General features: G+C 40.6%; 1 protein-coding gene across 1 annotated transcript; it reads left to right on the forward strand.

The window, feature by feature from the left end:
• The first annotated feature begins 1,574 nt into the window (after positions 1 to 1,574).
• On the forward strand, positions 1,575 to 8,085 carry nmur1a (neuromedin U receptor 1a). The gene is made up of 2 exons (XM_039689804.2): positions 1,575 to 2,502; positions 7,286 to 8,085. The coding sequence occupies exons 1-2, from the start codon at positions 1,605 to 1,607 to the stop codon at positions 7,675 to 7,677; spliced, it is 1,290 nt and encodes a 429-aa protein (XP_039545738.2). The 5' UTR covers positions 1,575 to 1,604; the 3' UTR covers positions 7,678 to 8,085.
• The last annotated feature ends 7,958 nt before the right edge of the window (positions 8,086 to 16,043 follow it).

Genomic DNA, 16,043 nt, shown 5'->3' on the forward strand with positions numbered 1-16,043 from the left:
ATGTTAGTCAGTACTTTTTGCTAATTGCTAATTGCATTGAATCTAAGTTTAAAAATATAATTCATTTGTGGTTAAGTGTGTGGAAACGTTACATCATCAACTTTCTGTGAAATGTTATGCTTTCATATTTGTATAACCATCACATTGGCTTGAAAAGTAGTATACTATAATCCCGCATGTTGAAATAAAAGATGTCTCATTCCCCCAACTCACCAAAGACTATTCTACTAATAGCATCTTCTCAACCATAAGGTCAGATCCTGCTGGGCAATCAGCAGTCCTTCTTAAATTTAAACGATTTCCGTTCACTTGCAGCGGTTCACTCTTTCCATCCACTTCCACCTATATCCATTAGGGGCTTTACTGTCATATAAATTATCACATTGGGATGTAGCCCCTTAGTTTCCTCTGCTCATTGTTCCATGTCGTTTCAGTTTATATGGTTGTTTTATATTTAATATAAAATATATTTATATAAGATACCCCTAATGCCAGGTTCAGATTACACGATATTTTTTGGCTGTTACGATAGTCACTGTGTCAGGTTACGCGATTTTGACTCCTAAAATCTTGTCGTGTCGTGGACAAGACACATGTCAGACTACACGTTGCTTCCTGACCAGTCATCGCACGCCGTCTTTAACGGTACACGAGAAGGCGTAACTAGTAGCGAGTGACTTCCGGAAATGAACGTAAACAAACGATGGATGAAGCGGTGAGTGTTGTATTGGCTGTCCTGTGTTCAATGGATTGCTCGAAGAGGACAGTATGGGCTGTCAATCCTCCAAAGAGAACTTGAGGTAAAATATTGTTTTCTTATATATTTTTACTTTTAGTTTTAACGTTAGCACCATCGTCTCTCGTTTCGCCATTTTTGAAAGTTGTGTACGGAAAAGCTTCTGTGCTCCTATTGGTCAACCTCATACATGTGACGGAACCGTCGTGGACGACCGTTAAAAAAAATTACACATGCTAGTCTTTTTGTCGTGATGTTGTGAAGCATCGCAGACGCGACGGTTGTCGCCCGCTATAGATGATACGATCAAATCTTGCGTCTCGATGCCCGTTGTCGTTTACGAATCCCCACGACACCCTACGTCAAACGGATCGGGCTAAAATCGTGTAATCTGAACCAGGCATAAGTGTTTTTTCCTAATTTTTTCATTAAAGTCTGCAGTGTTTGTTACACGACCGTATTCTATTCCATATTCTGTTACATATATCTCCTCTTTTCTTTCCAAATTAATTCAATTATTTATGGCCAAATGGCAGCCTTTAAAAAATGTTTCATGCTTTCTTGAGTTTTTCATTGCTTCTGGAAGACACAATCAGATTCTCCTCAGGGCGTCAATTCTGCTATAATAAGATTGACCATTGGCACATAAAGCTTTCCTCATGAGCTTAGTGTAAGAATCAACTTCCCATTATTTATATGAGATTAAAAAAAACTTAAGTTTTAATATGAAATCTCCCACAGTCCCATATTATCTTTCCCTGTTTCCTTCTGCCATCGGTTTCCCTTCAAAAAGTCCTCAATCCATCCACTTGCCATGAAATGTGTTCCTTGTCTGATGTGTCCAATCCTTTCATTCACTAGGTTCAGAATGATTGCCATACCCAACTGTTCTTTGATGGATTCCTCTGCTTCAAGATGTGCTCAAGATCTGCTGTGCAACACCAGTGTTGTGTTGAACTTCAGTGACGTGGAGATGGAAGAGTTTTGCCTCAACCAAGACGAGTATTTGGAGAAATATCTGGGCCCTAGACGTTCCCCGGTGTTCCTGCCAGTTTGCATCACCTACCTGCTCATCTTCTTGGTGGGAGCGGTGGGAAACATACTTACGTGCATTGTTATCGCTCGCAACAAGGTCATGAGGACACCCACCAACTTCTACCTGTTCAGTCTGGCGGTGTCGGACTTGCTGGTGCTTCTCCTGGGAATGCCTTTGGAGCTCTACGAAATGTGGAGTAACTATCCGTTCCTTTTGGGCAAGGGTGGCTGCTACTTCAAGACCTTCCTCTTTGAGACCGTGTGTTTCGCCTCCATCCTCAACGTGACGGCGCTGAGCGTGGAGCGCTACATAGCCGTGGTCCATCCGCTCAGGGCTAAATACGTAGTGACGCGCACTCACGCCAAGCGCGTGATCTTGACCGTGTGGAGCGTGTCTGTGTTGTGCGCCATTCCCAACACCAGCCTCCATGGCATCTTTACCCTCCCTCTTCCCAAGGGGAAAGGAACGGGAGTCATGCTCACATCCGCCACCTGCATGCTGGTCAAGCCACGCTGGATGTACAACCTGATCATCCAAATCACCACTGTGCTGTTTTTCCTCCTGCCCATGTTGACCATCAGTGTGCTGTATTTGCTCATCGGCATGCGGCTGAAGCAAGAGAAGATGCTGCAGGTCCTGGAGGCAAAAGCCAGTCTGGGACTGGACAGCTCATCTAATGTGCACAGTCAGCAGCAGAAAAAACGTCGCCAGCAGGTCACTAAAATGCTGTGTGAGTAGGCCAGCCGGCCAATAATTACATTCTTATGGATGTAGCCACGGCTGTTTTGAATCATTTTACACTTCAAGCGTATTCTTAACATATGTGATCTGCTCCAGTACTTTGAGTCGTTTTAACACATCTTGAGTTTTATGCACTGAATAGACTGCGGTCTCTGCATTCTAATGATATGATATGTGATATAGTATGATATAATACCCATAAGTCATTGCTGACATATAAACATTTAAATAGTCAGCCTGGTCTCATTGTTAATAACGTAGGTATTAATACATAACGTTTAAGGGTATGACATTTACTTTTTTGTACATTTGGGTAGATGGTTAAACATACAAAATGGACGTTTTGGTGACATTTAAACATAAATATTATTAATATGTTGTATAATTGCCCTTTTACCATTTTATAGAGAATATAAAATGGATACATACAACTTAATGGACAGAAACGTGTAGGAAAATGACAATGTTAGTAACGATATAGAATTTAAATGATATTTTGAGCAGCTAATCCCACTCCTACCTCTAAACCTACCAATTTCTGAAAAAAATGTAGTTATTAAGAAAAACAAAACTAGTGGAATCACAATTTATTCATTGCAAAATACTGAGCTGAACCCCCCCCCCCCCCCCCTAAAACTGCTGAACTGAGTCACAGCATATTAAAAATTATCAAAACTTTATCAAAACAATTATATATTAAAAATTATCAAAACAAAAATCTATTGTATGAATTTCATTGATGTATTTTTTTACTTACAATCGCATTTCTCCACAAACGGTTCTTTGCGACTAACGACTTTAGCGATAGAGTACATCACTTTTTATTTAAATGGTTCAAAAAGAAGAAAAAAAAAGTCCGAATTGACCTATGGCTAAGCCACGCCCTCAAACCCGATGAGCCAATCAAACTGTGCAGCTAACCCAATACACTCGGACGTTCTCTGCTTCCACGTCCATTGAAATGCATTGCAATTAATCAGTTTTCATTAGTTTTTTCTTGTCATTATAAGTTTAAATTGGTCAAACGGTGTGCATGCACATACACTAGGTTACCGAGAGGCTGGGCGATGGTGTATTTTTTTGGCCTTTCCGAAGCCACATCTCAACCGAGATAAGCAGGGCCGTGCAGAGACCTCTGTAGGGGCAGGTGCTCAAAGTATAAAAGGGAGCACATGGAAACAAGGCTTTATAGGGCTGTGCTCAAAATATCAATACAGTAATATATCAATACAGATGATTCTGTACAAAATTTCTGATCGATACAGCAGCAAATGCATTGATGCAGTTTTGAAAAAGAACCAGAACAGAAAAGACAAATTTAAAGTTTAAAATTAAAAAAAAATAATTGATGTGCTCTATATATAACTCTGGGATTAGAAACTGAAGCATCTTAAGTTGTTCCAACCTGATGGCTTTTTCTTCTCTGTTATACAGAATAATAAAGAACAGCTGTTATAGTGAACTGTGTAGGACAAAATCAACGTGGCCCATGTTTCGTGCAGTACAGTATAGTTTATTTAATGGCATATCAGCATCTGTGGCTATTTTCATGGCAAAAACTGATTTACAAAAATACAAGAGTTACATTTTATACAATGAAAATAAAAAACAAAGCAAACAGAAACAGCAATTAATACTTTACAAGAATTTTAACATTAATGTGATGCCTGTTCAGGTAAATTCTTACTTAAGTCCTTAAGTGAGTTTGCTGCCTTTGCTGTTGATGTTGTTACTGCTGCTGCTGATACTGCTGGAGTTGATCTGAGACTGTAGACATTAAAATAAACAGAGATATAGGGTATTAGCTGAATAAACCATTTTTATGTGACCATGTCAAGATGTAAAGATTGCTGACAGTGTTTGGAACTGGCTCACTAGTTCACTGACCTGCTAAAGCTACAGATTCTGCCCAGGCTGCTAAAGTATATAATACAATAATAGTATATAATAGTAACGTTACTAGGGCAGATGTTCACAGAGGCTTCTGCACACAAAACATAAGACACTAACTGGTATGCCTATGTGATAACTTACCAGAGTTGTGATAATCATTTTTATGTGAAAATATTTTTTTTTAATAAATACTGTAATAATAATAATAGTTTAAAGTAAAAATAATATTTTTTAGTCAAATAACACCCCTCCACGCCCGTGAAACTTTTCTCCCTCAAACAGCAAGCTAACGTTACTTCTACAGCCTACACACAGCAATACAAACAACATCTCTCTGCATGCTCTCTTCACGTCGTTCTAGTAAAATAATAATAATAAGTAAACAAACATCAAAATCACTTCGCTGAGAATAGAACACCACTTACCAGCAGCCGCAAGAATTGAAGATATCCTCTGGGAATGCGCGATTGCGCGTAGCCGCGCGAAATTATAAAATGCGCGTGCAGCGTGAAGAATCAGGTGAAAGATCATCATGTGGGTCATTTTATTTACGGCTAAATTATTATTCATTCATTTTACTACTAGTTAGATGGGGCAGGAATCCACAAAAGTGCCTTTAAATACAAAAAAGGAGAGGAAATTTTGTCTTGACAAAAGGGCACTTTGGGCACCAAGGGGCAAAAGGGCAGGTGCTCGAGCACCCAACGCCCCCCCCTCTGCACGTGCCTGGAGATAAGTGTCTGCTCTGGATTAAGTTATGCGGTAGACCACAACACGAGGATAAATTGAACAAGGATGTCCACATCTGTTCTAAATTATGTCAACAACGTATTTGAATGTTCTCCTTTAAAATCTCTAACGTAACATTAGGCTAACGTTAGCCTAGCATTACAAAATGTTAACATTTGTACATCATGTCACTTAGTTTCATTAACGTATCTGTAAATAACCAAGATAACAAATGTTAACAATGTTGTGCTGAATGATTCATTAAATACTGTAGCACCACTGATGGCAACGATACGCGGTTTATCACGTTTACACTGTGACCTGTACATATTTGTCTGGAGCTGAAGCTTTTCATCGACCTTCTCATCAATAAAATTATTAATATAACCCTCCAATGCATAGTTAAGGTCCTTTGGATGACTTCGGGATGATATATAATCTTTCTGTCTCCAAAAATCACCAATTGACCTTTCGCCGGCCCCTCCCACAAAATGGCCATTGTCCAATCACACATCATAGCAACCGTTACTGTGTGAGCTGTTCCGTCAAACAGTAAGCGGTGCGCCCACGGCGTTAGTAAATCGGACACATGATACCCCGAGAGATTGTCTGGAGAAGTTGTGTTTTTTCCCTTTCCAAAGCCCAAAACACAACGCGAGCGGTGCCTAAGATGTATTAAACAGTGTGGACGCCCCAATTCCAGTTAAATGTGTCGAACATGGTTAACTCGTCTCGCGTGCAGCGTGCGTGCGACTGAGATTAGTCAAAGAAGCACGGAGAAAGAAGATCAAGAGGATCCACAAAGGACTTACTGTACATTTTCTAAAGGGTTGTTGTTAACATACCATGATATTATCTGGGAAAACGAGCTGCAGTCAGCTAAGTTAGCAGTGCAGCACCGTAGACTACAGTTTAGAGGACGTTCGCAACGGGGAAAGCATGAAGCTTACATGACAACATCAGTTCATATATCAATATCGTAACGAATAGAAATAACCTTAAATAACGTATGGTTCTCTGCCTCTTTCCGTCTCTTATGCATAACGTTAGTTACTTTTTAAACACGAAAATTGCATTCAGCATGAGCATGACACGCAATCGGTTGCTGTGGTAGCCTAATGAACAACCTGCTTGTTAAAGCGAACGTGCTACTCCTGTATCCTGTATCGGAGGCAAAATGAATAAATATGCAGCGCAAGTTATATATTTCGAACTCCAAACAATTAGCCACTGAACCAGTTTATAAAATCTTCAAGGCTGTGCTGGTTGCATTTGAGGTAACTTAGCATGGTCATGGGGTTTTTCTGATTTTTCTTGAGACTGGTAAGCATTAGCATCAATAGTAGTCGTGTCTCATTCATTTCTTAATTTTACATTTGGAATAAATCCCTCCACCGCATACCGTAACCCCTTTTGCTTCGATCTTGCTTGATATCGCGGAGGTATTGCTCCAAAAAAGGTCACTGACACGCAGGGAATACCCTTTGCCGTCATGGCAATCTGTCACGCTGCCCGTGTTTGACCATTTGTTTGACGGAGGTAGCAGCAGTAACTAAGGGGGGCGGGGCTCGGCGAAAGGCTAATTGCCTCCTGTGTCTCCTACTGTGACAGCTGCCATAGTGCCTCACCCCGAATGTTGACTCTTTGTGCGAGTGAGTGGAGGGGGCGTGGCTTAGCCATAGGTCAATTGTGAAACTTTTATTATTCTGTGGCAGCAACCTTGATCCTATAATACTGAGTGTTAAATTTAAAAAATAATAATAATAATGTTCAGACTCTGAATGTCTTGTACAAATTATTAAAATATATCGAATTAATTAAAAGTCTTCCGCAGCCATAAGGTTACATATTTAAGTCACATAGAGCAGGACAATTTAAAACTGCTGGAAATGTGGGCAAGCAGTAGAGTAACATTGCATTTGAGATACAATTTGGTTTGTGTGTGCTTCCTTCAAGCACTCTTAGTCATATCTATTTTTGTCTGTTATTAACATTAAATTGGAGGTCATCACTCTTCAAAGTGAGTGACAATTCATACTTGTTTTCCCCTTATTACTCCACATAATCAGTGACACATTAAGGTCAAAAGAAACAGGCTGAAATGCTCAATAATATTTAACTTGTTTATCTGTGACACATTTTCTCCTCAGTTGTACTAGTGGTCATGTTCGGCATCTGTTGGGCTCCATTCCACACCGATCGTCTCATGTGGAGTTTCATGGACCAGAAGAACGGTGAACACATGAACATTTTCCAGGTCTATGAGTACGTCCATGTCATCTCTGGGGTCTTCTTCTATCTGAGCTCAGCCATTAATCCAATTCTCTACAACCTTATGTCCACCCGCTTCAGGGAGATGTTTAAAGAGGTGATGTGCCACCACAAATGGCATCCCGCGCCAAGAAAATACTCTCTAAGCATGACGAGGGTTACCGTGCGCAGCACTGGGAGTGAAATACCACCCTGCAATGGCACCATTACTACTGAAGGAGAAGATTATGATATGGATGAATGCCAGGAAAATAAGACCAATTTTTCCTGAGAAACAAACTTCATCTTGTACATTTTGCACTATATTGTCAATGCTTGAAGTTGAAATTAACGCCGCGGCTTTACAGAAGGATCAGTAATCATACATTTTTAAACATAAATTGTATGTAGGTATACAAATGTTTAGGCAACACTGGGCAAAAAAATTCATGGCTTGGTGATTTTCTAACAAAACAAAGAATCTGGGATTCCCTCTTACTCTTAAAGGAGCAGTTCACTTTTAAAAAAAACTTTTGCTGATAATTTACTCACCCCCAAGTCATCCAAGATGTCCATATCTTTCTTTCTTCAGTCGAAAAGAAATTAAGGTTTTTGATGAAAACATTCCATGATTTTCTCCATATAATGGACTTCATTGGGCACCAAACGGTTCAAGGTCCAAATGAGAGTTTCAGTGCAGCTTCAAAGGGCTTTAAACGACTCCAGACGATGAATAAGGGTCTTATCTTGCGAAACGATCGCTCATTTAAAAAATAAATAAAAAAAAACTTTTCACAAGCACAAATGCTCACCTTGCTCTGTTCCTGTTCGAACTCGTTCATCAAAATGAACGAATCTTTTTTCATTCAATGAACGAAATGACTTGAAAAAAGATTTGTTCATTTTGATGAACGAGTTCGAACAGGAAAGTCATGAAGCAAGGCGAGCATTTAAGCTTATAAACCTTAAAGTTTTTTATTTATTTTTTAAATGACCGATCGCTTCGCTTGATAAGACCCTTATTCATCGTCTTGTGTCGTTTAAAGCCCCTTGAAGCTGCACTGAAACTCTCATTTGGACCTTGAACCGTTTGGTGCCCAATGAAGAGCCACAATGGCTTCCCCGATTGGAATAACTTCCATTTCTACAGATATTTTGCACCAATTTCCCAGGAAGTGACCATTTTGTTCTCTTGAATACATGGGATGGAAACCATGTTGCTGGATGGAAACGGCTATACAGTCGCTGTGTTTGTTACAGAATGAATACGTGTGTTTGTGAACAAAATGGTTGAGTGAATGGTTCAATGAATCACTTTTAAAAGTAATGCATTACAATGTTGCACGACTCCCTAAAAAAGCAACAAAATGGGTTACTTAGTTACTTTTTATGGCAAGTAATGGGTTATGTCGCTTTTGTGTTACTTTATCTCACCTGGGCTGGACTTGCTTGTTTGAAATGTAATAACAACAAAAAAGTTCTGTTCCTGGCAAATGTAAAAACCCGTTTCGCACCAAAAGTTAAATGAAACTGTAGTGAGTGTGATGCTGGCCAATAGTGAGCCTACGTTCTGAAGTACCGCTGCGCTGTTACACTACGTGAAGTCACTCACGAAACAGTGTTTTGAGCAAATTGGTTGAATGAACGAATAACTCACTCAAAAGACCTGCAGAAACGAACTAACTAGCTGTTGGTGAAATTCAGATATACAACATATCTGACCAAAAATAAAAATAAAAGTTAATTGAGCTTGATAGTGTTAGTGAAAACGTCTAAAGTGGTGCAATGTTTGTGATTTCGCAGATGAATATTAGGCTAGCTTTTGATACTTTTGCCTTTATTGTGCGAGCTGCATACATAATTCTTTCGGCATGTTTGCTGTGCAGTTGCATGACCTAAAATATGGCATTTGATAATGAGAACAATAAGCATTCTTTTACAGGCTAAAGTAAGAGGAATAAGACAGAAAGTTCATTCATAAGGTAAAGTCCATGTACTGCAGCCCTGAACCATGCACACACATAATATATGGAAAACACCAATTCAAAACATAGATCATTTAGTTTGTACTATGTATGCGAATTGTGAAATTCACATTTATACATGTAAATTTAATAAATGTATCTACTAAACAAAGAGATTCAAGCCTAGGAACCTTGACGGAATGTAACATTCAGCTTTTGTCATGCACTGTGGAATTGATAATTGAAGCATATGCCATTGTTTTAGCATAATTTGTATTAGTTTAAGCTATCAAAAGTGGCCCTATTTAAATTCTTAAATCATATTCCTAGTCTTATTGTTGATGATTCATCAGTGCACATTATTGTGCACATGAATGTTTATGAGAAAAAAAAATGTATGATGAAATGTTTTGTATTTTATGTCTAATGTCCAATGTTGTGTGGTATCTCTAAAATAATCTAAAATGAGTTTACAGCTAATCTCTCTTCGTGTGACAAGCTTTGAAAATAAAAAGTATTGGTCTGCAAACCACAGCAGAATGTCTTCATACAGTTTGCTGATATATATATATATATATATATATATATATATATATATATATACACAGAAAGACTGGTAAAATCCAGATAAAGGGGAGATGGATAATGGCACTGGTCCCTCCAGGGAAAGTTAAATGAAGTCTGTGAAGCCAATTACATTAGTCATTTCATCCCGGAGAATTTTATTGAGGAGATGCTAAAAGCCACAAATCAATAGCCTGTCCTCCCACCTGAATAATAACTGCGCTTCAGAAGGTTTATTCATAATTCAGAGTCTCTTCAATCATAATGAGGCACATGGGGTCTTACCGGTAGTAATATCAAAGCATCTAAGAAAATCTATCAGTAAAAATATATTGTTTCCAATAATAGACGCAGTCGGTGTCTCATTAGTTATGGGGGCATGATTTATTGTGGGGCAAACAAATCAGTTACCATGAAACATACAATACAATATCTCAACATGTTTTTTTTTTTTTTTTTAATAAAATAAGCCAAATCTATAGAAAAGGTTTTTGTTTTCCACACATGGAAATGTACACTGTTACTAACATAACCTCAGTTCCCTGAGACTAAGGAAACGAGTATTGCACATTTTTGGACTCCTGGAACATCATCAGCTCTCAGGGAGCACAGGTTGGCATGCGACCAAAGGAGGAGCTTTCTGGCCATGACATACAGACTGTGATCTGAGGCTACCCAGGCAATTTATATAGGATACCACTGACATGTTATCCATGCTGACCAAGACGTGGTCTCACCTGAGGTCTGGCAGAAAAGCATTCAGGGATCACCAAACTGCTCTTATTTACAGACAGTTGATATGTAAGCAATTCTCCGGGCTCAGCTAGAGAGTGGAGACAGCCTTGCCCTCGTGCAGTGCTCTCCAACCTTGGTTGGAGACGTCTGTGAATATTACTTTTCTCCTGAACGCCACACCCATAATTAATTACCTGACTGGTACCAGTTCTGGGATTTCCAAAGGACCAGAGCTTTCACACAGTGCTGGATCACCATAATGTGCAGGCGGCCTGAGGGGCACAGATGCACCTACCCTGAAGGAGGCTATCAGATTTTGCATAGAGTGAGCTGCGCTCTCATCTTTATAGAGTCGATAACTGTGCACAAAAAGATTACAATCTGGCTGGGGAACAGTTTGCCCTTGGAATAATTGATTCTGAGACCCAGACATTCCAAATGGCTGAATATCATGAATCTGTGTGTCAATTATTCGGTCCTCGATTGAGACATAACGAGCCAATCATTGAGATAGTTCAGCACGTGCACTGCCCGTTGCCTCAGGGGAGAAAGCGCTGCATCCATGCACTTCTTAAATTTATGGGGTGCTAGTGACAGGCCGAATGGCAGGACCGGGTATTGATGAGGCTGCCCTTTAAAGGTGAATCTCAAGAATGGCTTGTGGCTGGGTGTTATCTGAATGTGAAAGTAGCATCTTTCAGGTCCACCATGAAAAACCAAACACAGGGGCGAACTTGCACAAGCAATTGTTTGGTAGTTATCATTCTGAATGGCCATCTCATGAGGACTTTGTTCAGATGTGAAAAAAAAATGTTTAGGTATTATGAAGAACTATTTAAAGATATTTAGCCTTGTTATTATTCTTTTTTCCTGTGTATAAATGCCATATTATGATGTACCAATGATCTTTATGTTTTCTGTTTTGTCATTATGATTGTTAGAAACAAATATGGGATCTTTCCATGATCTTGTATGTAATAAGTTTATGAGTTTAAATGGTAACGCTTCCTTTTACAGTCCAGTTACCCATGTAAATACTATGTACTTATTTTAGTAACTACAATTACTGGGTAATAACTTGTACCAAGGGGTAGGTGTAACCCATCACCTACCCCTGTTCCATGTACTTACCTTATATTAGCCAGTACTTTCTAGGTGAGTAAACTGTAAGTACTGTACTGTAAAAGGAAGCGTTACAGTTTAAATTATATGAGCGACAGGTGCACTAACACTTCAAAACAACAGTAACTTGTCAGCACAACCTAACAGTTTTCCTCTGCGTTTGTAATATCTGCACAAAGGTGACGGGTAGCTGCTCGAAGATCTCTGCTTTCGCCCCCTAAAAATTAATATTACCTCAGAATGAATTGCATTGTTTGCCCACCCCAAAACCTAAACAAAATAATAATATTAAATATTAAAGTCAACAAAACATGAAACAAAGCTTTATTCAAACTACAAGCATGTATTTACAGGCACTGAACCCCAAACCCTACTGCCATCTCAACACCCGTTCCCGTTCTATGGCTTTATTCTGATGAATTCACCAGAGGTGAGCCGTACCTTCATGCCAGAGCTTGTTGCTGTGCAGCGTTGTGCTTCACAATCTGAGGTAATAAGGGCAGATGGAGGGGTGGAGGGACTCATAAGAGCAGATGGAGTGATGGAGGGACTCAAGAGGGCATTTGGAGTGATGGAGGAACTCATAATTGCAGATGGAGGGACTCAAGAGGGCATAAGGAGTGATGGAGGAACTCAAGAGGGCATTTGGAGTGATGGAGGAACTCATAATTGCAGATGGAGGGACTCAAGAGGGCATAAGGAGTGATGGAGGAACTCAAGAGGGCATAAGGAGTGATGAAGGAACTCAAGCGGGCATTTGGAGTGATGGAGGGACTCATAATTGCAGATGGAGGGACTCAAGAGGGCATATGGAGTGATGGAGGAACTCAAGAGGGCATATGGAGTGATGGAGGGACTCAAGAGGGCATTTGGAGTGATGGAGGGACTCATAATTGCAGATGGAGGGACTCAAGAGGGCATAAGGAGTGATGGAGGAACTCAAGAAGGCATATGGAGTGATGGAGGAACTCAAGAGGGCATTTGGAGTGATGGGGGAACTCAAGAGGGCATTTGGAGTAATGGAGGAACTCAAGAGGGCATTTGGAGTGATGGAGGAACTCAAGAGGGCATTTGGAGTGATGGAGGAACTCAAGAGGGCATTTGGAGTAATGGAGGAACTCAAGAGGGCATTTGGAGTGATGGAGGAACTCAAGAGGGCATAAGGAGTGATGGAGGAACTCAAGAGGGAATTTGGAGTGATGGAGGGACTCATAATTGCAGATGGAGGGACTCAAGGGGGCATATGAAATAATGGAGGAACTCAAGAGGGCATTTGGAGTGATGGAGGGACTCATAATTGCAGATGGAGGGACTCAAGAGGGCCTAAGGAGTGATGGAGGAACTCAAGAGGGCATATGGAGTGATGGAGGAACTCAAGAGGTCATTTGGAGTGATGGAGGGACTCAAGAGGGCATATGGAGTGATGGAGGGACTCATAAGAGCAGATGGAGGGACTCAAGAGGGCATAAGGAGTGATGGAGGAACTCAAGAGGGCATAAGGAGTGATGAAGGAACTCAAGCGGGCATTTGGAGTGATGGAGGGACTCATAATTGCAGATGGAGGGACTCAAGAGGGCATATGGAGTGATGGAGGAACTCAAGAGGGCATATGGAGTGATGGAGGGACTCAAGAGGGCATTTGGAGTGATGGAGGGACTCATAATTGCAGATGGAGGGACTCAAGAGGGCATAAGGAGTGATGGAGGAACTCAAGAAGGCATATGGAGTGATGGAGGAACTCAAGAGGGCATTTGGAGTGATGGGGGAACTCAAGAGGGCATTTGGAGTAATGGAGGAACTCAAGAGGGCATTTGGAGTGATGGAGGAACTCAAGAGGGCATTTGGAGTGATGGAGGAACTCAAGAGGGCATTTGGAGTAATGGAGTAACTCAAGAGGGCATTTGGAGTAATGGAGGAACTCAAGAGGGCATTTGGAGTGATGGAGGAACTCAAGAGGGCATAAGGAGTGATGGAGGAACTCAAGAGGGAATTTGGAGTGATGGAGGGACTCATAATTGCAGATGGAGGGACTCAAGGGGGCATATGGAATAATGGAGGAACTCAAGAGGGCATTTGGAGTGATGGAGGGACTCATAATTGCAGATGGAGGGACTCAAGAGGGCCTAAGGAGTGATGGAGGAACTCAAGAGGGCATATGGAGTGATGGAGGAACTCAAGAGGTCATTTGGAGTGATGGAGGGACTCAAGAGGGCATATGGAGTGATGGAGGGACTCATAAGAGCAGATGGAGGGACTCAAGAGGGCATAAGGAGTGATGGAGGAACTCAAGAGGGCATATGGAGTGATGGAGGGACTCAAGAGGGCATTTGGAGTGATGGAGGGACTCATAAGAGCAGATGGAGGGACTCAAGAGGGCATTTGGAGTGATGGAGGGACTCAAGAGGGCATTTGGAGTGATGGAGGGACTCAAGAGGGCATATGGAGTGATGGAGGGACTCATAAGAGCAGATGGAGAGATGGAGGGACTCAATTCTTGTCGGAATATGAGTCTGTACTGCTCCATAGGGCTTTGATTATGAGGCGTGTCTTAAGGCGTGCTAGTTGCGTCCCTTATGATAAGCAAAGTAAATGATGGAACGAATTGACGGAAGCAGTGGCGTTTGTTTGACAATTTCATCTATTTTAACTTCACTTTAACTTTTTTATTTAAACTTTTTTTTTTATTAATTTTATTCTTGTGCAAAAGAAACAAATAAATGCATAAAAATAAATAGGTTTGTTGTTGTTTTGCAGAGAAAAGCAAGAGGTATACCAGGATTGACAGAGCTGTGGGAGTCTGTAAAACGATTGTCAGTGTTTTTTTGCACAGCTGGAAAAAGCCACGAACACTCAAAGATGCTCAAGTAGAACTTGGCCTTCCACCACAAAAACTTGTGACTGAATCAGCAACACAATGGGGATCAAGGCATAAGATGATCGGCCGGATACTTGAGCAAGAGAAGGCCATTACGAAAGTCCTGGCTGCTGACAGGTCAACCAGGCATCTAGTACCTGCTTGGCAGGATATTGATTTTCTAGACGCTGTCAGTAAAGCACTTGGGCCTCTTCTTGATTTTACATATCCCCCCTCTTCTGAAAACTATGTCACAGTGTCATGCTTGAAGCCTACTCTTCACCTATTCAAAAGTGAGGGAAAGATGAAGACACCGATCTCACCAGGACAATTAAAAGTTCAATATTGGACTACATGAACATCAAATATGGTGACCAAGAGGTTCAGGAACTGATCAACATGGCAACAATTCTTGATCCACACTTCCATACTCAGTACATGAGTCAAGAAGAGATCCTGGTCATCAAAACCAGAGTAATCAGAGAGGTGGAATCTCTTTCTGTCATGCCAAGTGATGCTGGCTCTTACCCCTGTGATGTCATCTGAATCAACAAAAGAACCTCAGAGTGCATCTAAAAGGCAGAAGAAGAGTCTTGGAAACCAGCTGCTGAGAAGATGATGAAAGCAATCCCCTTAAGTAGTGGAAGGTACGTGAGGTGAATCAGTCGTTTGGTGAAAAAGTACTTGTGCATCTGCCACTAATACACCCTCAGAGAGGGTGTTCAGCGCTGCTGGAAATGTAGCGACATGCCAAAGGTCTCTTCTGAAACCAGCTACAGCGAATATGTTGGTCTTCTTGACCAAAAATCTTAAGGTGTGAGCCCTGTTCTCTTTTTGAAAGCTACTGAATCACACTAGTATGGGTGTTGCAACTTGCACTACCAGACATGCTCATGTCAGCCAAGAGTATATTTTGTTTAAGAAGAAAACAGTGCATCATCATTTGTATCGTTATCGCAATAAATTCCTGAAATTATCGTGATAAATTTTTTAGGCTATATCGCCCATCCCTACTGAGAAGTATGGTCTGAATGAATAGTGTTCAAAGAACAGAAAGCGAAAAGTTCCTGGGTGACCTACTACTTCTGCAAGATTCTGAAGTGTGCATCCGATGGACTCTTTACAGCGATATACTATATGCAACATCATTTTTAAGTCGCAATTAAGTTTCAAACCAAATGTAGTGCCTACCCTACAGTATGCAATTGTAGATGCAGTATGTCTTCAGTCAAATATATCTTTATTATTATACAATAAATGTCATCATAACTCATTGTCAATAATAAGTATGCATTTATTAACTATTAAAAAAAATGCCAATATGTAAAAGAATTAAGAAAAAAAACATAAGGCTTCCTTAAACATCCACAGGCAGGAATGTTAGCCTTTTTTAGTATGTTTCTAATATCTGACCTCTTA

This window comes from Pimephales promelas, chromosome 2 (assembly GCF_988280905.1).
Source record: "Pimephales promelas chromosome 2, fPimPro1.hap1.1, whole genome shotgun sequence".
Lineage (NCBI taxonomy): Eukaryota > Metazoa > Chordata > Actinopteri > Cypriniformes > Leuciscidae > Pimephales > Pimephales promelas.